Here is a 19,483-nt window from a genome sequence, read left to right as displayed (position 1 = left end):
GGGGGGGGCTCTGCCTGGGGGTGGGGGTTATAAAGAAGGGATGAGATGGAGTCTCCGCCTGAGGGTGCGCCACCAGCCATGCAGAAGTGGGGGGTGGAGGAGGATGGACCCCACTGCCAGGGCATGAACGTAGCTGTGAGCTGGGTGCATCCAGTCATTGGTTGCAGGGTCCAGTGGGTAGAGGAGGGCTAAATGGGATCACACCCCAAACTCTTTGGCTCCTGGCCACCTCTTCAGGGACAAAGCTCTGGACCTGGGCACAGCCCAAGTGGCCTCTTTGCCCTTGTCTGCCATGGGTTTTGCCCCCTGACCTACCTGTAATCCTCTTGTGTGATGCTGCTTAGTCCCGGGGTGAATCCCACCACAGCAGCATAAATCATGTGAGACCATGGGGTCTGTGGGATCTAATAGGAGCTGAGAGCCAGGCCTCCTGGGTTCTATTCCTGGCACTGGGAGGGGTGTGGGGTCCAGGCCCAAGGAACCTCTCAGGAAGTGGATGTGCCACATATTACATCCTGTTCTCCAGTTGTCCCACTCTGTCCTTTAGCAGCCACTGATCCTTTTGAAGCTGCCCTGTAACACATCATCTTCCTCTCTTCCTTTTGCAGAGAGATAGCTCGGTCCAGAGCAGCACATCATGGAGTGCACAGCACTGGAGAGTCTCATCGAGATGGGCTTCTCCCAGAACAGAGCGTACGTGTGCCCCTGCCTCCATCCCCTCATTCCCCTCCCAGGTGTCCACAGGCTGCTTTAGCTGCCACTGCATCTTGACCAGGTCAGGATGCTCCCTACCAGTGACAGGGGAATCATGGCCTATGGCTGTAGAATGGCAGCATGGCGGGATCTGGTGCAATGTGGAAATGCTCTTTGAGGGGAAGGGAAAATCTAGTGCTGAGAGCAGGACTTCTGGATTCTATCCCCAGTGCCGGGAGGAGAATGGGGTCTAGTGGGTTAGAGGATGGGGACTGGGAGTCCTGTCCCTTTGCCTCAGTTTCCTCACCAGCACAGCAGGGATAATGCCTCTGCCCATCCCCATCCCCTCCCGCCCCAGTTCTTCAGACTAAACAAGTAATGCTTATACAACGTTCCCCTGGGACAAGGCTGGAGACTGGCTGTGTCACATGTCAGAGACGCTGTGCAATGATGCCTGTGCTGCACCCTCTTGGTGATACTGAATCAAAGGAGGGGCTGGGGCTAGTTTGATGTTCTTTAACTTGAATTCACAACCCCAGCAGCTTGGGCATGCCCTCATGAACAGCACGAGGGGACCGGCCAGTGAACAAAGCCAGTGAGTGCGAACAGCAGCATCTGTTTGAAATCAAATCTGCTGCATGTATCAAAGCTGGATGCAGGGGCCAGCAGCATCAGTTCTCTAGCAATGGACCAACTGGAGCAGAACTAGGGACCTTCTAGCCCTGGCTCCAGGGTGCTTCAGAGGATTCCTAGAAACTGTTATAGAGGGTAAGGCCAGAAGGGATCATTAGATCATCTAGTCTGCCCTGTGGTATAGCATAGGCCAAAGAATGTCTCCCAGTTCCCCCTGCATTGAGCCTGATCACTTTGTGTTTCACTAAAACATCTTCCAGAAGGGCAGCGAGCCTGGACTGGAGATGGAGAATCCACCCCTGCACTGCAGAGCTTGTTCCAATGGTCTATCATCCTCCCTGGGAAAAACATGCAATTTCTCACTGGATTGTGTCTGGCACCAGCTTCCAGCCGTTGGTTCTTGTTCTCCCTGTCTCTGTTACATTAGAGAGTCCTTTAGTGCTGGCTATTTTGTCCCTGCTACGTATGCTGTAGTCAGATCACCTCTGTCTTCTTTTTTAATGAACTAAACAGATTGAGCTCTTTTAATGTCTCACCATCAGGTGTTTTCTTCAGCCCTCAAATTGTTTTGAGTTTCTTCTCTTCACCGTCTTCAATGGCTCAACACCCAGTTTCAAAGGTAGCACCCAGATCTTGGTGCAGGATTCCAGTCTTGATCTCACCAAGGCCATGAGCAGAAGGGAAATCACCTCCCTGCTCTTGGGTAGGCCTTCTTGGTCAATAGGAGGGTTTTGAGTGGCCAGCGCTGGGGGTGGGGGGGAGAGAGAAGGGAGCTATTTGTGCCTCTGCACCCAAAGGAGTAAGCAGCTGGAGGACAACGTGCCCCATGAAGGCCTCACCTTAGCTCCCAATATCTAATGATTGGCTCAGCCCTGAAGCAGACAGTATTCTAGTCCTTCCAGAGCCTCCGCCAGCATGAATGATCACTCCAGTTATATAGCCTAGCACGTGGCTCCTCTGTGTTTCCTGCGGAGTCCCCCTCATCCCTGGCTCGCGGATTGATGTTACGCTGGTGTCTGTGGTGTCTTTTCCAGGTTGGAGTAATGTTCTGTCAATTGGCTGGAGAGGAGGAGACCCAGGTTTGTTCTCAGGACCTGGACAGTGGCGGTTTGGGTCACCCCATTGAGCTGTCCATCTGTCTCTGGTCTATGAAGCGTTTCATGGGTACGATGCTGCTGTGGGAGTGGGGCAGTGATAGAGCTGTGTAGCTCCTGGGTGGAACTCAGCCATAGCTGTCTGTTTCTTTTAGGGAGAAGGCGCTGGCGCTGACGGGGAACCAAGGCATCGAGCAGGCCATGGACTGGTGTGTTGGAGTCCCCTCCCCCTAGATCTGTCTGCGTTTCCATCCCTTGTGACTCCGCCTTCTCCCTGCTGATGCTTGTTCTCTCTCCCTCCTCAAAAGGCTCATGGAGCATGAGAATGACCCCGACGTGGATGAGCCATACGTGCCTCCGCAGGGCCATGTCTTGGGCACAGAGGAGCCACCCGAGGGAAGCACCCCTGAGACCATGGAAGCCAGAGCAGGTTTGAACAGCCCTGAGGAGTTGCCTGTGCTGGGTGGAGCGGGGGGCAAGCTGCTCACCTTGACTTGTGGGATCCTCTAGGTTGAGCTGTGGCCCACATGCACCAGGATCTTGCCTGCTTCTTGCCTGTTCCTTCCCTGAGTGACCCCCTCGACCCATGCTGGGATCCCACTGACTCAGGGGGTGGGCTTTGCCTGAAGGAGGGGCAGGTTGGGAGCCCTGCTGTGGTCCAGGCTCCCACACTTGTGCCATGGAGTGACAGGGGCTCTGAAGGATCCTGGTCCCACCCTGATGCCCCAGTGCTTTGCTCATTACCTATGTACCTTGTGTAGGCAGCAGGGTGCTCGCCTCTGAGCAGAGGATAATGGAGGCTTTTCCCTACAGATCTCGTGGAGGAGGGCTCGGCGGAGGGAGATGACAAGCACCCCTTGACTGAGGAGGAGAAGAGGGAACAGACCAAGCGGTAGGAGGGCTCCCCTCCACCCCTCTGGTTTCCTGGCTGGCAGGGAGAGACCTGTCCCCCTGGGATGCCAGCTGCATGGCATGCTGGGAAGCATAGCTCTTGGAGCAAGGGGGATTTGGTCCCTGAGGGGTGTGGGTCCTGTGGGGAGCAGGGGCCGTGGAAGGTGGTGCCCATTCCTGTCCCTCCTGCAGGATGATGGAGCTGATCGCACAGAAGCAGCGGGAGAGGGAGGAGCGGGAGAAGCGAGAGACTATTGAGCGGGAGAAGCAGCGGCGCAAGCAGGGCCAGGAGCTTTCCATGATCCGCCAGAAGCTGCAGGAGGACGAGATGAAGAAGATGGCAGAGGAGAGGCGCAGGGAGAAGATGGAGGAGAAGCTGGCCAAGTGAGAGCCTGGGGAGAGTGGGATGGGGATGTATGGGGAGCAAGTGAAGACTAGGGAGTGGTGGGCAGTGGGATGGGGTACATAGCGGAAAGGGAGAGGAGTGGACGTAGATATGGAACTTGCCCTTGCTGTGACGTTGCAGCAGAAACACCCTCCGCTATGCTGCCACCTCTAACTAGGCCTGTTCTTGCAGGCAGCGGGTGCGTGAGAAGATCGAGCGGGACAAGGCAGAGCGAGTCAAGAAGGTGGGTGAGCTGCAGTGGCTAGGTGGAATCCAGGCCCCCCATGGTGGCTCCTGCCACTGCTGTCCCTTAAGCTGGGGGAGGAGTGTGTGAAGAGGTTGTGGGGTGTGTGTGGAAGTAGGCTGTAGGGGGAAGGGCTGATAAGGGGGTGGGGCTGTGGTGGGTCCCATTCACCCTGTGAGATCCCATGCTCAGTGCCCTATATGTGGGGAGGGAGATGCCCTGGGCGTGACTTTGCCCTGTGCCTGCTGGGTATGGGTGTGTGTGGTGGGGGAGGCGCTGTGTGAGTGCTAGGGAGTGGGTGGGTGGGGTCCCTAGGGTCCCTGGTGAAACCAGTTTGGGTCTGGAAGGGGAACCCACTTGCATCTTGGTGCCTGTCCCACTCAGTGTACATTTCCCATCCAGTTCGGAGGTGGCAGCAGCTCCCAGGCCCCAGCCGAGCCAGTCCAGGAGACACCAGTGCCCTCATCCCCCAGCCAGGAACCGCCCACGAAGAGAGAGTATGACCAGTGTCGAATACAGGTACCTGGGTAGGGGGCATTCCCACAGACTCTTGTGCTTCGTCCATCTGCTCCTTAGACACATGCCAGTCTACCTTGCTGTGGGTTCTGGGTAAGTGCAGATAGCAGACCTTGCTGGGAAGGGCGGTGGGGTCCCAGGCAGTCACTGGGATATTGGCCTGATCTGCTTGCTGCTGCAGCTCTGGAGGAAGCCCCCTATCTCTGAGGTCACACGCAGGGTTGCAAGACAAGGAGAACACAGGCAGCTCTCCTCTTAATGCAGGGGGACTGGCCCTCCCAGCATGCTGCCCCACTGTGGCATGGGGCCTGCACTCAGCCGCTCTTGCCCTCCGTCCAGGTGAGGCTGCTAGACGGGACGTCGCTCACGCAGACCTTCAAGGCCAAGGAGCAACTGGCTGCCGTGCGGCTGTACGTAGAGCTGAACCGCAAGGATGGTGGGGAGCCCTTCCACCTCCTCACCAGCTTTCCCCGCCGCATCTTCACTGATGAGGACATGGAGAAGCCCTTGCAGGAGCTAGGTAAGCCTTGGGCGGAGGGGCAGGCAAAGTGATTGGTTTGAGGGAACAGTTAGCAGCAGAGCTGGGGAGCAGAACCAGGAGTTCTGGCTCCCAGCTGCCCTGCTCTGACCCACTAGATCCCACTCTTGTCTCAGAGCTGAGGAACAGAACCTGGAGTCCTGACTCCTAGACTCCACTACTCCAGCCACTAAGCAACAGCGGGGAGTCCTTTGAGAACAGATCTGGGCTGGGGACTTGACTGAGGACCATCGAGCTGTTCCTTTGGGGTCCCCATCAGAGAAGGGAGGGCATGGAGTCTGCTTGTGGACGGTGCTGCTGGGGACAGGGGCCTGAGCTGTAAGCAGAGAACCCACTGCAAGAGCCCGCTCTGTCCAAGTTGTCCTCATTTGGGCAGGGTAGGCTGCGGCCCTGTAGGCTCTCTGCGCAGTGGAAGCTGTGCCAGCTGTTGGCACCAGCCACTTCAGGGTCTTGGGGGAGGATGCAAACCACAGAACACCCAGGGCCCTTCTAGCTCAGACCCCCCTGCTGAACTCACTCCCACTCTCAGGGATCAAACCTGCCCAGCCCCAGGGGCAGGAGTGGACACTGCTCCCCCCACAACGAATATGCACCCGGTTCCTGGCTTCAGCCTATCTCCTGCCCCAACAGGTTTGGTGCCTTCGGCCGTTCTCATAGTGGCCAAGAAGTGTAACAGCTGAACAACGCCCTGGCTCATGCGTGCTGTGACCGGAGCTCCCTCCCCACCCCGGCCTTGGATTCCTGTGGTTCCCTCTGCCACCCTCACACCGTGGTTCTGCCCCTCCCCTTGCCCGACTGAGCCCAGAGAAGTGACCGACCATTTCGCCTCCCCAGGACTGGAACCCAGCATAGCAGCTGCGGGGGTGTGTGTGTCCAGCTTCCGTGGGGGAGTGCCACAGCGTGAGCCCCAGCACCAGGGACACTAATAAACATCATCTGTTTTGCTGCCGCCGCCACCCATTATTCCCCCATGCTGCTATTGGTGGGTGACAGGAAGGAGGCCCCAGCTGAGCTGGAGGGGGCAGCCAGCAGGCTTAGTTCTGAGCAGACCCCACCAGTCGAGAGGGGACCCCACTATAGCTTCATAGTCCAAGGGTCATAGATTTGTTGTGCCAGATGCTGCACAGATAATGCCGCTGCCACTATCACCCCCAGTAGCAGAGATGGGGACCCGATTGTCACACCGGGTGCTGCACAGATGCCCTGCAGCCAAGAATGGGGTCTGTTGTGGCAAGTGCTGCATAGACAGAGGCTGGGAGGGAAAACTGGAGAAGTCAGAGGGGAAAGGCCTGGGTAGGGAAGATGCCTTGCCCTAGGCAGTCTATGGGGAGAGACTCCTGCTCTCTCTACCCCTACAGTGTGATCTGGTCCTACCCTATGTGCCAATGGGGGCACTATGGGGAGGGGATAGTGCAAAGAAAAGTCCAAGCTCTGCAGGAGGTGCTCTTCCCTTACTCTCAGTGCTGGCTCCAGTGCAGCAGGACCGGGAGGGCTGGGGGTACTTGCTGTGCAGCACCATGCTATCCTCCAGGGGAGATGTGACACCCAGGCCTGGCCCACGGTCAGTAAAGAGCCTGGGAGTTGAAGGGGGTGTGACTCCCCTTCTCCTGCACTGGCGCATGGTGCTGTGTGCTCCCCTCAGCAGGGGTTGTATTGCCACCAAGGAGGGAGCTGCATAGGTGAGGAGATGCAAAACAGCTGTGGCTAAGCACGTACGGCTCCTACCCTCCCCTCAAGCCTGAGGGAATTAGTGGGTAGAGGCAGGAGCCAGGCTGCTGTTGATACCTCTGTGGGGGGCTTTGCCCCACTGGGCTGGACTTGGAATGGGGTTTCAAAGCTGCTGTTGAAGGTGATAATTTAACAGAGGGCAAGTGAGAAGGGGCCTGTGTCCCAGGACTCTGCCCAAGCAGTCAGGGCTGAGAGGACCATTCTAAGGCTCTGTTCCCTGAAGGAGCAGCAGCCCATGGGGCACTCTGGGCCCGGGGCTCCTGCTTGCCCTCTCTGGGCAGCTTGAGTTATGGGGGCCCTTTTGGAGCAGATGTTCCTGCAGCTGGGCTGGGGGGAGCCTCCGTAATCCAAACCCTGTGGAAAGGGAATGACTATGCCAGCCTTCCTGCAAAGAGCCTGGCTGGGAACACAGGAGGGGGCAGGGAGCAGCCCAGTTCTTGCTGGGGGTGCTGGGCTGAGGATGCAATCAGTAGTTAAAGCAGTAGGTGCTGCTCTCAGGATGGAACCTTTATTCTCCACATCCCTTCTTCCCTCCCCAGTTTGCTGGCTCAGTACTACTGCCTGAGGTCATGTGCTGGGTCAGCCATAAAACCCAGCAGGCCCTTTGCTTTAAGCACTAAGTGCTGCATGCTCTCAGCATTGAGGACAGAATTTGACCCTCTCTCCATTATCTGTTGTTAGCAGCTGCTGGGCAGCATGACCAGGAAGGTGCTGAATCCCAAACTCTTCCAGTACAACTGGGGAGGGAAAGCCCACTCAACCCCTGGCTGGGTCCAGTATCCATCTGGATTAGTAACAGGCCACTGTGCTCAGTTGGTCTGACCTGACCACAGACCCTCAAGCATCCCTGAATGCATCCCTGTTTGAACTAGAGGGGATTTGAGAAAAGCATCCCATCAGATTTAACAAGGGGGATGCCCACTTTGGAGCTTTTGCGGGCTGAGTTCCCCCAAAAGCTGCCTGGCTGCCACCTTCCCATCCTCCTTTGAAATTCCCCTAGACACGGAGAATTCAGGGACTGCCCCTCCCTCCCTATTCTCACACCAGTGTCCTCCATTTTCCCTCCTATACCAATAGCTTTGTGTGCCCCCATTATTTCTGTCTGATAGAAATAATTCAGGCTGTCAACACTGCACTATTGGGTGAGCAGAGATGGAGTATTGTATGAGAAGCATTAATACGCTGGGGCTTTGTCCCCCCCATGCCATTTTGGTTTTCTGGCCTTTGATGCTTACAAAACCCCTTGAAATTTTGGAATTGACCAGATGTGGCATTTAAGTGATCACGTTCCACACAGAAATACTATCAAGTTGACCCTAAGGCCTTTGCAAACTTGGCCAAAAATTTCCAGAGATGGAGAATCCACCCCAGACCTGAATAACTTGTTCCAGTGGTTAATCACCCTCCTGCTGAATCTGCATTTTAGTTCCAGTCTCAATTTGTTTAGTTTCAAGTTCCAGCTAGTAGATCTTGTTAGATATTTGTCTGCTATATTGAAAAGCCATCTATGAAATTTTCATTCCCCCTGTCAGTACTTCTAGACCAGGGGTAGGCAACCTATGGCACTGGTGCCAAAGGCGGCACGCGAGCTGATTTTCAGTGGCACTCACACTGCCTGGGTCCTGGCCACCAGTCCGGGGGGGGCTCTGCATTTTAATTTAAATGAAGCTTCTTACACATTTTAAAAACCTTATTTACTTTACATACAACAATAGTTTAGTTATAAATTATAGACCTTTAGAAAAAGACCTTCTAAAAATGTTAAAATGCATTACTGGCACACAAAACCTTAAATTAGAGTGAGTAAATGAAGATTCGGCACACCACTTCTGAAAGGTTGCCAACCCCTGGTCTAGACTGACCAAGTCACCTCCTAACCACTTTGTTAAGCTGAAAACATTGAGCTCTGTGAGTCTGTCACTACAAGGCAGGCTTTTTAATCCTTTAATCATTCTTGTGGTTCTTCTCCAAACCCTCTCCAGCTTATTCATGTGCTTGAATTGTGGACACCAGAACTAGACACAGTATTCCAGCAGTGGCTGCACCAGTACCAGCTACAGAGGGAATAAAGCCTCTTTTCTGACATGAGATTCCCCTGTTCATACAGCCAAGGATCACATTATCCCTTTTGGCTAAAGCACTACACTAGGAGCTCCTAGTCAGCTGATTATCCCTCTTTCCTTCTAAGTCACTATTTCCTAGCATAGATTGAAATGCAATTCCTCCCCCACACTTCTGTGAGTCCAGGCCCAATGAGGCCAGTTCTTGTTGAGCAGAACCAAGCTGGAGCCAAGGGGGGTTCAAAGCAGCAGGAGGTAAATTAGAACTGGATGCTGGAATGAACAGAGTGAGTCAAGACGGGGAGAAATACTGTCATAGCTCATCCCCTAAACAGGAGCTAGTCTGGGGGATTGCACCAGAGGGGCAGTCTGGGGAGCTGCCATGGCATAAGGCAAGCAGAGAGGGAAGGGTTGCATGCAGCTGGAACTTAGTGGAGAGGAAGATGGGGATTATAGCAATGGGGGAGTTGGGGTGGGTCTCTTCTCTCCCAGGTACCACTGGGAGGCTACCATAGTAAGAAAAGGCAAACAGTTTTCTCTTGGATTCATGTTATTGTCCCAAATGCACATTGTTTGACTTGGCCAGCGCTAATGGAGACAGCAGCTGCACCTTGTCCTGCCTTGTTTGTTCTACTTCTTCTGTTTGCCAACTGGATCAGCTAGGATGACTACGCCCCAGCAGAAGACACCTGGAGGGGAGAAAGGAAGGAGACATCAGGGGGTGGCTGTATAGGACTGACTCTCCCCTTAAGGACATGACCCCCAGGAACTTAAAGGGGGTGGTCAACATGTAGGTTATAGTTTCCCTGGAGATGAGGACTTGCTAGGTCATGAGCCCATATGCTCCTTAAAGCCAGCATAGAAGTAGGAGTAGTGGGAGCCATGGAAGTTATCCTAACCCCTCTATGACCTATAATCCACCTTGCCCTGACCTCAGTGATCTCCCCAGTCCCAGAGAGATGGGGGAACACTACTGACCCTTCCCTACCCCAGAGGCTGGACTGCCCCTAATGGGGGTGATTTGTATGGCTGGTCCCATGTAGCTGGTGTGGCCCTTGAACCCTGGCCTTAGGGTGACCTATAACCCCTGCCCCCCGGTCAATGACGTCACAGGTCCCTGATCTCCAATACGACCTGTGATCCCAGCTCTCACTGAGTGTGGGCCGGTTCCCATGGAGATGGGGTCACGCTCTGCTCACCCCTGACGCGCACTCACTGGCTGCGAAGGAGAGCTGGAAGATGTTCCATGCGGAGGGGGCGTGGCCCCGGCTCAGGATCCTGCGCGGGCCTAGATAGATCCAGACCCCGGCCCCCATCAGCGCCGAGCCGGACAGGATGCGGCAGCTCCAGCACCTCCCGAACAGCGGCTTGGGCGGAGGCGCGGCCTCCTTGCCCTGCTCCAGGGCCTTAGACATGGCGGCGGGGACTGGAGCAGCAGGAAGTAGCCGATTCCGAAGATGGCGGCGCCCACTAGGGACCGGAAAGTCCGTCAGGTAGCAAGGAAACCGGCAGTAGAGACTTTTGTAACAAAGCGGAACCTGACCCCCGGAAGTACTGCCCCGACCTATTGCGGCTGTAGGGAGCGGAAGACCTGAACAGGAAGCGCTTCCCGTGAGGGTGCGGTGTCTAGCGTCTAGTGTCCGTGTCGCCTACTGGCGGATGGTTCCGAGCTCTGAAGAACCTGCCCTCCCCAAGACCCCCTCCGTCCCTGACGGCATCTATCCAAGGCCCTCTTGGGCATACCCTGATGGAAACAGTGTCCCCTCCTGGGACAGCTCCATTGCTCCCAGAGGAACTGGAGCCCAGGCTGCACCGCAGGGAAGATGAGGAAAGTTGAAGAGAGCCCTACAGCTAGGTCCCCATGACAAGCTCTTTGTGGGGCTGAGATAGAACCATTACATGTCCCCAGCTATACAAACATCTGGGAGCAGGAGCGCTGGCTGCGAGCGTAGCTCCTGGCTACTCCAGTTCCAGCCTCTCCCAGCAGGGTGAGCTGTAGGGAGGGAGTTCTCAGATACTCTAGGTCTGGCTTCTCCCAGCAGGGGGTAGTGTAGGAAGCAGGACAGCAATGCTGACTGTGAGAGGAGTTCTCAGGTACTCCAGACCCAGACTCCCTCAGCAGGGGTGCTATAGGGAACACAGCATGAGCATAAGCTTGGGTTGGAAAACTTGGAATTCTCAGTAGCTGTTGCAAGTTTTGTTTTGCCCTTAATAGTGTACATTATTGATACAGGTCTCACCCTTTACTGGGATTATCCTATAAATAATCAAACATGGTTCCTTCAGTATAGTCTGAATCGATACCAGAGCAAGGGCCACAGGCCAGGGCACAAAGCAACAGGAGACTTAAGTAGTTTTTTATTTATATCAAAAACTTTATTAACTATTATTCAACATTATCATTATTCCTTTGTATTGCAGTAGCACCAACTCTGCTCCATTCTGGTTCTTATACAGCCCTATTCCCTGGGGTATCTGGCTTCTTTGTGAATGATGCATTAAGTGATATGACTAACATTTGCCACAGCTGGTTCTTTCAACAAGGAGGAGCAAAGGAAGATTTTTGTTACTGCTATCATTATGGCTGGGTTTTTTTTTAGAGATGATATATTCTATGTGCGGATGTTTGCAAAGGCAGGTTGGAGATGTGGCCCAGACCGTTGAAGAGGAAGATGGGGAAATTTGGGTTGATTCTTAGTTCCTGGGGGAGTTTATTACAACCTGGGATCAGCCCCCTGGGAAGCACTGTCTCTTGTACAGACAAACTGATGCCAGAGTTCTGTTGTGCCTGAGGAGCAGAGTGCTCTGCTCTTCTGGTCCTGAAGCTTTAGGCAACTTGGGCTCAGCCATGGAGCACAATGAAGATAAGAACCAAGGCCTTGAGTTTAACTTAGCGGAAATCAGTATAGAGGGAAGGAGGCAGGTATGCTACACTCATGATAGCCTGTGCTGCTGAGAATATGGACTGCAGCATTCTCTACATCTAGAAGATCCGATCAGAGATCTATGGGGAAGAGCCGGCCCCTACCCCAAGTGCACAATCCCAGTATACCATGAGAAGTAGGTACACCAAACTGACTGAAGGAAGCATAAAGCTACAATTAATGTTTCTGTTGCTGAAGGCCAGTCAAGCCAGGATCCCATTGTGCTGGGGGCTTTAAAGACCTAGGGCAAATAACAGACCCTACACCAAAGATCTTGCAATAGAAAAGCATCACCGGGTGATGAGACACAACAGCAGAGTGGGAAAGGTGGAGGAATAACAATATCAGCCTGTGCAGTTTTTAGCCTGCCGGGAGGAGCATCTACCCTCCACCAGGTGCCTGGATATTATAAAAATTCAGTTCTCTGGGAGGCATGATGATTAGCATAAGAGGCAGCAACCCCATTGCACCAGCGGCTTTAACTACAACAACAGACTGGTCTTTACAAGGTTACTAGTTTAGTTTATTAAAGACCTGAAAATGCTGCTTTTTTACCCCATGCTCTAGTTTTTGCTCTGTCAGATCTGCATGACTCCCATACCCAGTGGGTGTAACCAGGGGCTGGGAATAAGAGACAGAGGCTCCCCATCAGCATAATGGTCACTGATCATAACAGCAACTGACAGCCAGGGAATGTCCATCCCATTCTGGCCTGTGGGAGACCACAGATGGCTTCAGGGATGGAAAATACAGCCCGCTCCACCTCAGGGGGATCTCAGGACCAGTTGCCTTGGCTCCCGTTTGGGAGGGTCATGGTCAGGTGTCACTTGCTCCAGTCCCGTGAAGGCCGCCGGGCCACATTCTCATTTGTTTCAGCTGCCTCTTTGATCGCTGCCATTACCCGCTCATTCTGGTGTCGCGTCTCCGCCCAGCGCAGGGGGTTTGTCTCCTGCCGCTCCTGAGGAGAGAAGGGGGGGGGGGGGGCGAAGTGTTTGGTGGTTTCTAGACCTCCCCCATCTCCCTGAAAAGAGAGTGGAGCGGCAATTTCTAGTTCCCTTGTCCCTGACCCAAGACATTTTGGTTTCCAGGCCCCCCTCCTCTGTGACCCTCCCCAGGGGAGGTAGTTTCCAGGCCCCCTCACCTTGGCTATCTCCCGCCTGCGCTGCTCCCGCGGCATTACCAGCGCCCAGGCCCCGACCCCCACCCCCGTGGTCCCGGCCACCATCAGGCTGCCGAGCACCAGGCGTCGCAGGAGTTCCATTGGGGCGCGGTATGAAAAACCCGGAGCAGCCACAGAGTTCTGACCTCCCAGGCGATGGGGCGGACAGAAGGTAACCAGGGAGAGTGCGGGAGGGGGTCCGGGCAGAGCGTCCTCTCATGTTACCATAGAGAGGCGGTGTGAGCCAGGCACCACCATAGAGAGCATGCGCTGTGGGTAGAGCGCCCCCTTTTGCTTCTGTAGCGAGACCACGGAGTGGAGCCCGAATGGCCGATTTTTGCTACCATAGAAAGGAGGGACTGGTGGGCCAGAGCGTCCTATTGCAACCATAGAGATCAGAGGATTTACATGCCATAGAGAGGGTTGTGTACTGGGCTAGACTACCGGCTCCCCCACTGCAGAGACGGGGTGTGGCTGGGCCAGAGGGCCCGATCTCCCAACATAGGGCAGGGGGGCCAAACCACCCAGCATAAAGAGGGGTGGTGTGGGGCTGGGATGGGCCAGGTGCCTGCTCCCCCGTCATACAAAGGGGTGGAGCTGTTTTGTGGCTGGGTCACTGTGCCTACTCTGGTCCCTACTGGGCAGGCACCGAAGTCCCCAAACGTGCTCCCCCCCTCAGAGAGCAGTCGGAGGGAAGCATGTTGGCAGGGGGTGACACAAGCTTTCCCTGCCCAGGTAGCCCCATCTGGAGAGGCACAGAGGAGTCAGTCCCTTGCGATGTAGATGGGGGAGTGTATTTGTGCAGGTCTTGCTTTGCCTAGGCTGCTCCTATGCTCAGCAGCTACGGAGACCTTAGTTCCTCTGTAGTTAGTTCCATTGACCCCTCCCCTGACTCTTCCGGTGACTGGGCCTCCCCAGGCCAGGCTTCCTTCAGACAAGCCCTAAACCTCCCGCATCAGGGCTCTGCTGACCCTATTCTGCATTAGTCTTGGGCAGTGCACTAGGGAGACACAAATGAGCCAAATGGATTTCATCTGATCAATCCCAGGGCTGCACCTGGCGAGGGGACCCTCTGTCCTGTAGGCAGCTCTGTTGTGGTCCCTGTCCACCAGGCGGGGGAAGGGGGTGGGGATTTGTGCCCTGGTCCTCCCTGGGAAGCATTCACACCTGCAAGTGGGAGCAGGGGACACCCAAACTTCTGTCCCCATTCCTCAGTGGGCAAATCATTGGTTCTGAGGCTCCCCATCTTGTGGTCTATAATGATGGAGAATGGTCTGAGAAGGGGTGGGGGTATTTCTCCCACAGGCCATGATGCTGTGAATGTGCCCCATGGTGGCCTCTCTAATCTGTCCAGGGCTCATCACCCTAATCCCATTAAGGCCCTTTTAAACTTTGGGAGTCATGTAATCAGGCTGTCTTAGACCTGGGCATGATGGGGAAATGGGGCCATGGGGCGGGGAGTGGGGGCTGGAAACTGGACAAAGCTTGCGGTGGGGCCTTCCTAATCCCAGGGGCTCTGGGACCCTGTTCATTGCTCCATGGCTGACAAATTAATCCAGTCCTGCCCTGATCCAGTTCATGGTGAAAGCCAGCCTGCATCTGCTGATTCACTCTCATCCGCCACCTCCCAGTGGCTGGAGCAGCCCCAGGGATCCAGTGGCCTTGCCCCTTAGCTGTGGTGTGCAAGCTTCATGCCAGAGGCTGAGATCTGGGTCCCCCATCTGGTCTTTAAAGAGCTCCCCCACCTCCAGGGCAGCCAGTTAGCTACTTGGGCAGTTCCCATGAGGTCACTGGATGATTAACTGAAGCCCTGATTCCAATCCTCCCCTCATGTAATTATCCAAACATAACTCCCACCTAGGGCAGCAGCTGCCTCTGCCCCAATGTGGTCTGGGCTCCCACCTTAGTCTGTAGGTGCAGGGTGTGGGAACATCTCCCTGGAGCAGGCAGTCCTCATAGTATGGGGGATGGGGTGGGGCCCAGGGCTGAGAATGCAGTCCAGGGAGGAGGGGATCCAAGAGGAGAGCACTCTCCCTGGGGTGGGGAGTATTGAATGCAGGGGGGATCCAAGGGCTGGGAGTGCAGGGGGGCCCAGCAGGGGTGCTCTTGTCAGGTTGGGGGGCACTGACAATGCAGAGGGTCCTAGCAGGGACCATTGACTAGGGGAATCCAGCCCCCAACCCTCTATTCCCAGCTGCCCCACCCCCCGCACCATAGGGTTGTGCTCAGAGGATTAGCTTGGTGTCAGGACAAAGCACTTACGGCGCCTGGAGCATCTGTCAGCTCCTTGCCCTGGGGACTGCTGGGCCCTGTAATCCCTGCACATCGTGCGATGGCCCAGGGCAGCGCCTGATGGTGAGTGACCGACCAGGGTGCTGCGCGGTGTGTGTTTGTGTGTCAGTGCAGGCACAGACTCTCTCTGTCCCCATAATGGGGTTTCTCAGGGAGGAGGGAGGTGATAGTCTAGCTGAAAGGGGGAGGTGACCCCTGGCAAGAGTCGGGGGTGTCACAGTGAGGCTCTTTGGGGCAGGGAAGTGCTCCTCCCCCCGCAGGGGAAGGGCTGGGAGCCTGTCTGTTGGGGTCTGTGGAGCTCGGGATCCCCTACAGTGGAAGGACCAGGAGTCCCAGTGTGTGTATATGGGACTCTGTGGTGTGGGGAATCCTCTCTTCTCCCTGCCCCCCGGAATCTGGTGACGGGCCTGAATTCCCAGTGCAGAAGTGTCTGAACTTTAGGGCTTGGATCCTGGGGAATAGATGTGGGGCTTAACCCTGGCTGGGTGGAGGAAGGAGACGGGGCCATTCCTAGCTCTGATCCCCAGTTCCTACCCCCAGCATCGCCATGGCTGAAGGAACTCTGGATTGTGGTGGTGCACCATCCCAGGCAGTGCTGACCCCTGGTGAGGCCTGCACCCCCGTCCAGCTACCTGTGGCGATCGCAGGGCGAAACAGCCTGGCCCAGCCCCATACCACTGACCAGGAGATGCAGTGGCTATCAGAAGTGGGAAGAAGCCCCATCCAGACAGAGCCTCCCGCACAGAGCCAGGTGAGACACCCCCTTCCTGGGACATCCCCCCACTGGGTCCCCTAGGATGAGGCCCCCATGGAGAGCTAGGTGAGCCCCTCAGGACAGAGCCCCCTGCGCTGCTGCCCCCACCTCCTGTAGATCAGATCCAAATCCCCATTCTCATATCAGGGCCTTACTGCCCTGCCTTCCCCACCTACCCCTCCATTCCAGGTCTCTGGGTAGCTAGGCTCCTGCAGCGCCCAAACCAACCCCCTTATCCGCTGTGCCTAGTTCTTCCTGGAGCCATGTGAGATGGGCAAAGGCGCCCCTACAGGGCTGTGCGAGGAGTTGTGCAAAGGTCTCCCTGAGGAGCTGTGCGAGGCGATGTGCAAGGATCCCCAAAGGAAGCCATGCGAGGTGGCGTGTGTGGAGCTGTGTGAGGACAGTCCTCCCTGGGAGCTGTGCAGGGATCCCCCCATGGAGCCAAGTGAAAGGCCATGCAAGGAGATGTGCAAAGATCCTGCCCCCAGGAAGCCGTGCGAGGGCCCCCTTGGAAGCCCAGTGCAGGGGAAGGCCCGGCTGCCATCCATTGTGGTGGAACCCACAGAGGTGGGAGAGGTGGAGAGCGGGGAGCTGCGTTGGCCCCCAGATGACTTCCTGCTGCTGGAGGGTGAGGACGAGCTCTTCACTGATGAAGAGGAGCAAGCAGCAGGGCCGGGACCTGGTGAGTCTGGAGGGCAGAGCTGGGGCCTGGAGAGTGGGGGGCGAGGCTGGGAAAGCCTGGGGGGCAGGGCGGGGCTGGGAGAGTCTGGGGCCGGGGCCAGGGCCTGGATCAACAGGACCCTGAGATACAGACCAGAACCCTTTGTTTTGGAGGCACCTCAGGATCTGGGCTCCCCAGCCTCCATGGCGAGAGCCCCATTCGGAGGGGACTGTGGCTGCATAAAGCTCTGGGGTCTGGGATGTGCTGCAGGAGCCTCTCCACCATTCAGTGTATCTATGAGGCTATTAGGGGGTCAGGGCGTGGGGCTGGACCTGCTCTCCATCTCCATTCAGTGCCTCAGCCATGGTCAAATTGTGAGGGGAGTGTGGAGGGGATCCAGCTGGCTGCCGGGGCCGCTGGGGCCTTGAGGGAAGCTGCCAGAGGAGCTATAGGAGGCAAAAAGGCGAGGAGGGTCTTGTCAGCATCTAGAAATGTCCTTGGACATTCTGGAGTGAGAGGGCTGTCATCCTGCTTAGCTCAGTCCCCGCCCAGTGTCCACATGGGGCTTATCCCGAAATAGCTAGTGGGTCAATTTCCAAGAGCAGACAAGCCCTAGGAGGGATTTTCCTCTGTACAGGGTATTGGTGAGCCTCATCCTGGGGCTCCGAGGGCCACATTGGAGAATTGGAGGGGATCTAGAGGGCAGGAGAAAACGCCTGCCAGTGGGAGACTGAAAGAACTCTGCCTGTTTAGCTCAGGTGTCTGAGGCCTTCGTGGGGAGAAAACAGCACGTAGAGAAGGGCTCGAACTGTGCATACAGGCAGAACAAAAACAGTGGCTGGAGGCTGAAGTCAGAGTAACTCAAGAGTTAGAAACAAGGCCCAAATTTGTCCCAGGACAGGCGATTGACCATTGGAACAAGCTCCCCAGGGCAGGGGCAGAGTTTCCATCTCCAGTCCAGGCTGGCTTCCTCTCTGGACGGCTCTTCAGTCAAATACGAATGATTGGGCTCAACGCAGGAGTGCTGGGGGACATTCTCCAGCCTGTGCTACACAGGAGGGCAGACAGAGTGATCTAAAGGTCCCTTCTGGCCTTACACTCTCAGCCTCTTTGACTGGGGGAATGATTCTGCCACTTATTCCCAGGGCCCACAACTTGGATGAGTGAGCTGCTCTTTGACAGCCTTCTTAGAGCAGTGCCCTGCCAGATTTGACACCGTGCCCTTTACCTTTTCCCACAATGCAATGAATAGGCAGGTTTAAAACAAGCAAGAGGAGGTGTTCACGCCTGTGGAACCCATTGCCTGGGGATGTTGTGAAGGCCAAAAGTATAACTGGATTCAGAAAATAATTAGATGAATGCATGGAGGCTAGGTCCATCAATGGCTATTAGCCAAGATGATCAGGGACACAACCCCATGCTCTGGGTGTCCCTGAACCTCTGACTGCCAGAAGCTCGAGAATCAGACACTGGTGGATCTCTCCAGCATTGCCGTGTTCCATACACTCGCCCTGAAGCTCTGGTACTGGTCACTGGTGGAGACAGGATACTGGGCTGGATGGACCTTTGCTCTGACCCCGTATGGTAGCTCCTGTGTTCGTATGACCTTTCCCTTGGGGTAGGGACCTTTCAGACGTTCTTAGGCTATTGCAAGGTGTCCTCTGCGAGGACTGGCGCAGGATGCCACAGCTCACGTACTGCTTGGGCGCCCAGCTGGTCGGAGCTTAAGGGGGTGGCTGTGACCCATCAAGTCCTGGGACTGTCCTGCCCAAGGGGCTGTTGCATCTCTCCTTGGGCCATCCTGCTGTGACTGTGATCAGCACGGATGTCTGAGCTGCTGCCCTCTCACTGAGGGTGCAGCTGACAGGGCATTCTCTGCCAGGGCCCTGGCCCCATGGGCTTTGCCCCCCACCTATAGTTTGAGTTAGCCAAAGCCACCAGGCCGTGAGCCATTGGGGAGGGATATGTTAACGCTGCTGGCATGGAGCTGGATGGTTAATAGAGCTTGGGCTGGCAGCTTCTCCTGAGGGTGAGGATGAGGCTGAGGGGAGGAGTGGCCTAGGGACATGGGAGGAGGGTTGGAGGAGCGTTCAGCTTGGGGGGAGGGGCCTGGGGAGCACAGAGGGGAGGGCTTAGTATTTACATAGATATTATTCTAACAGGGCCCCACAGTGGCTCCTGTGCTGCTCTACAGGCTCTGACCTCAGGCCTTTCTCTGTGCTTTGTTTCAGGGCCCCCTGCTCTGGAGAGCAGCCTGGATGAAGTGCTGCTGTGAGGTTGCCAGGGCAGAGGGGACCCCACTCCCCACCCAACCCCACTAGAGACCCAGCTGTAGCCTTGTCAGGGGGGTGCAGCTCAGGGACCGAGGACACCTTCCCCAGGAGCTGGACAGCAGCAGGAAGGGATGGACCCCTGCCACCAGAACCTTAGGGGGCAGAATAAGACCAGCCTGGGGCACCCTGTTGGCCGGATCCAGTGCCCTTCATCTGTGAGCAAGAGTCAGCCTGACTTTGATCTGGGACAGCAGCACCATGGGGCACGCACTGCCCCCACCACCTCCAGGAGCTGGGGCCAGACTGGGCACCTGCTCTGTATGGGCAGTGGGGACCCAAGGCTCAGGGGAGCTGGGGGCCAGCTGCCTGCAGAGTTTGTGCTGGTGGGTATAAGCTGTCCCCTCCTCCCCTGCTGAGCTCAGCAATAAAAGGTTCCTGTCCTAGCTGTGGTGTCTTACTGTGAAGTGGCTGGCAAGGCCCTGGGAACAGGTGTAGTGTCCCAGTGGGGCCGGGCTCCCGGGGGCTGCGAGCTCCACACTCTCCAAGCCCCAGGTGGTGTCTGAGGTGTGGGGAGGGAGGGAGGCAGCAATACCTGAGCACCTGCATCTGGGGTGCGGGGCCCCCGGATGATCCAGTAC

The 19,483-nt window shown here is 56.1% G+C and overlaps 4 protein-coding genes across 6 annotated transcripts in view; 2 read left to right on the top strand and 2 right to left on the bottom strand.

The window, feature by feature from the left end:
- UBXN1 (UBX domain protein 1) overlaps positions 1-5,940 on the top strand; it is a 6,858-nt gene extending 918 nt beyond the window's left edge. Inside the window, exons 2-10 of one of the 2 annotated variants that reach the window (XM_032799254.2) lie at positions 609-693; positions 2,576-2,629; positions 2,729-2,850; positions 3,234-3,312; positions 3,504-3,695; positions 3,889-3,940; positions 4,343-4,459; positions 4,796-4,976; positions 5,625-5,940. In XM_032799254.2, the coding sequence (XP_032655145.1) occupies positions 638-693; positions 2,576-2,629; positions 2,729-2,850; positions 3,234-3,312; positions 3,504-3,695; positions 3,889-3,940; positions 4,343-4,459; positions 4,796-4,976; positions 5,625-5,674 (903 nt within the window). In that variant the 5' untranslated portion in view covers positions 609-637 and the 3' untranslated portion in view covers positions 5,675-5,940. The remainder of the gene's footprint in view (positions 1-608; positions 694-2,575; positions 2,630-2,728; positions 2,851-3,233; positions 3,313-3,503; positions 3,696-3,888; positions 3,941-4,342; positions 4,460-4,795; positions 4,977-5,624) is intronic. The other variant, XM_032799261.2, reaches the window with a different exon arrangement.
- Positions 1-19,483, bottom strand: part of POLR2G (RNA polymerase II subunit G) — a 197,474-nt gene that overhangs the window by 127,889 nt on the left and 50,102 nt on the right. The window lies entirely within an intron of this gene.
- Positions 8,644-10,343, bottom strand: DMAC1 (distal membrane arm assembly component 1). Its single transcript, XM_032799234.2, has 2 exons — positions 9,999-10,343; positions 8,644-9,471 (listed from the first exon to the last, which is right to left on the bottom strand). The coding sequence occupies exons 1-2, from the start codon at positions 10,195-10,197 to the stop codon at positions 9,413-9,415; spliced, it is 258 nt and encodes an 85-aa protein (XP_032655125.1). The 5' UTR covers positions 10,198-10,343; the 3' UTR covers positions 8,644-9,412.
- Positions 12,945-19,288, top strand: LOC116835929 (uncharacterized). 2 transcript variants are annotated; one of them, XM_075061333.1, is made up of 4 exons: positions 12,945-13,037; positions 15,698-15,908; positions 16,161-16,593; positions 18,804-19,288. In XM_075061333.1, exons 1-4 carry the CDS (start codon positions 12,979-12,981, stop codon positions 18,845-18,847), a joined length of 747 nt encoding a protein of 248 aa, XP_074917434.1. In that variant the 5' UTR covers positions 12,945-12,978; the 3' UTR covers positions 18,848-19,288. The 2 variants fall into 2 exon arrangements, with proteins under 2 accessions (XP_074917434.1, XP_032655109.1); XM_032799218.2 differs by lacking the exon at positions 12,945-13,037 and adding an exon at positions 15,090-15,220.

The sequence above is a fragment of the Chelonoidis abingdonii genome, unplaced genomic scaffold (genome assembly GCF_003597395.2).
Source record: "Chelonoidis abingdonii isolate Lonesome George unplaced genomic scaffold, CheloAbing_2.0 scaffold0008, whole genome shotgun sequence".
Classification (NCBI taxonomy): Eukaryota; Metazoa; Chordata; order Testudines; family Testudinidae; genus Chelonoidis; species Chelonoidis abingdonii.
Note: the sequence above shows the minus strand (reverse complement) of the source record. Positions and strands in the feature narration are given on the sequence as shown.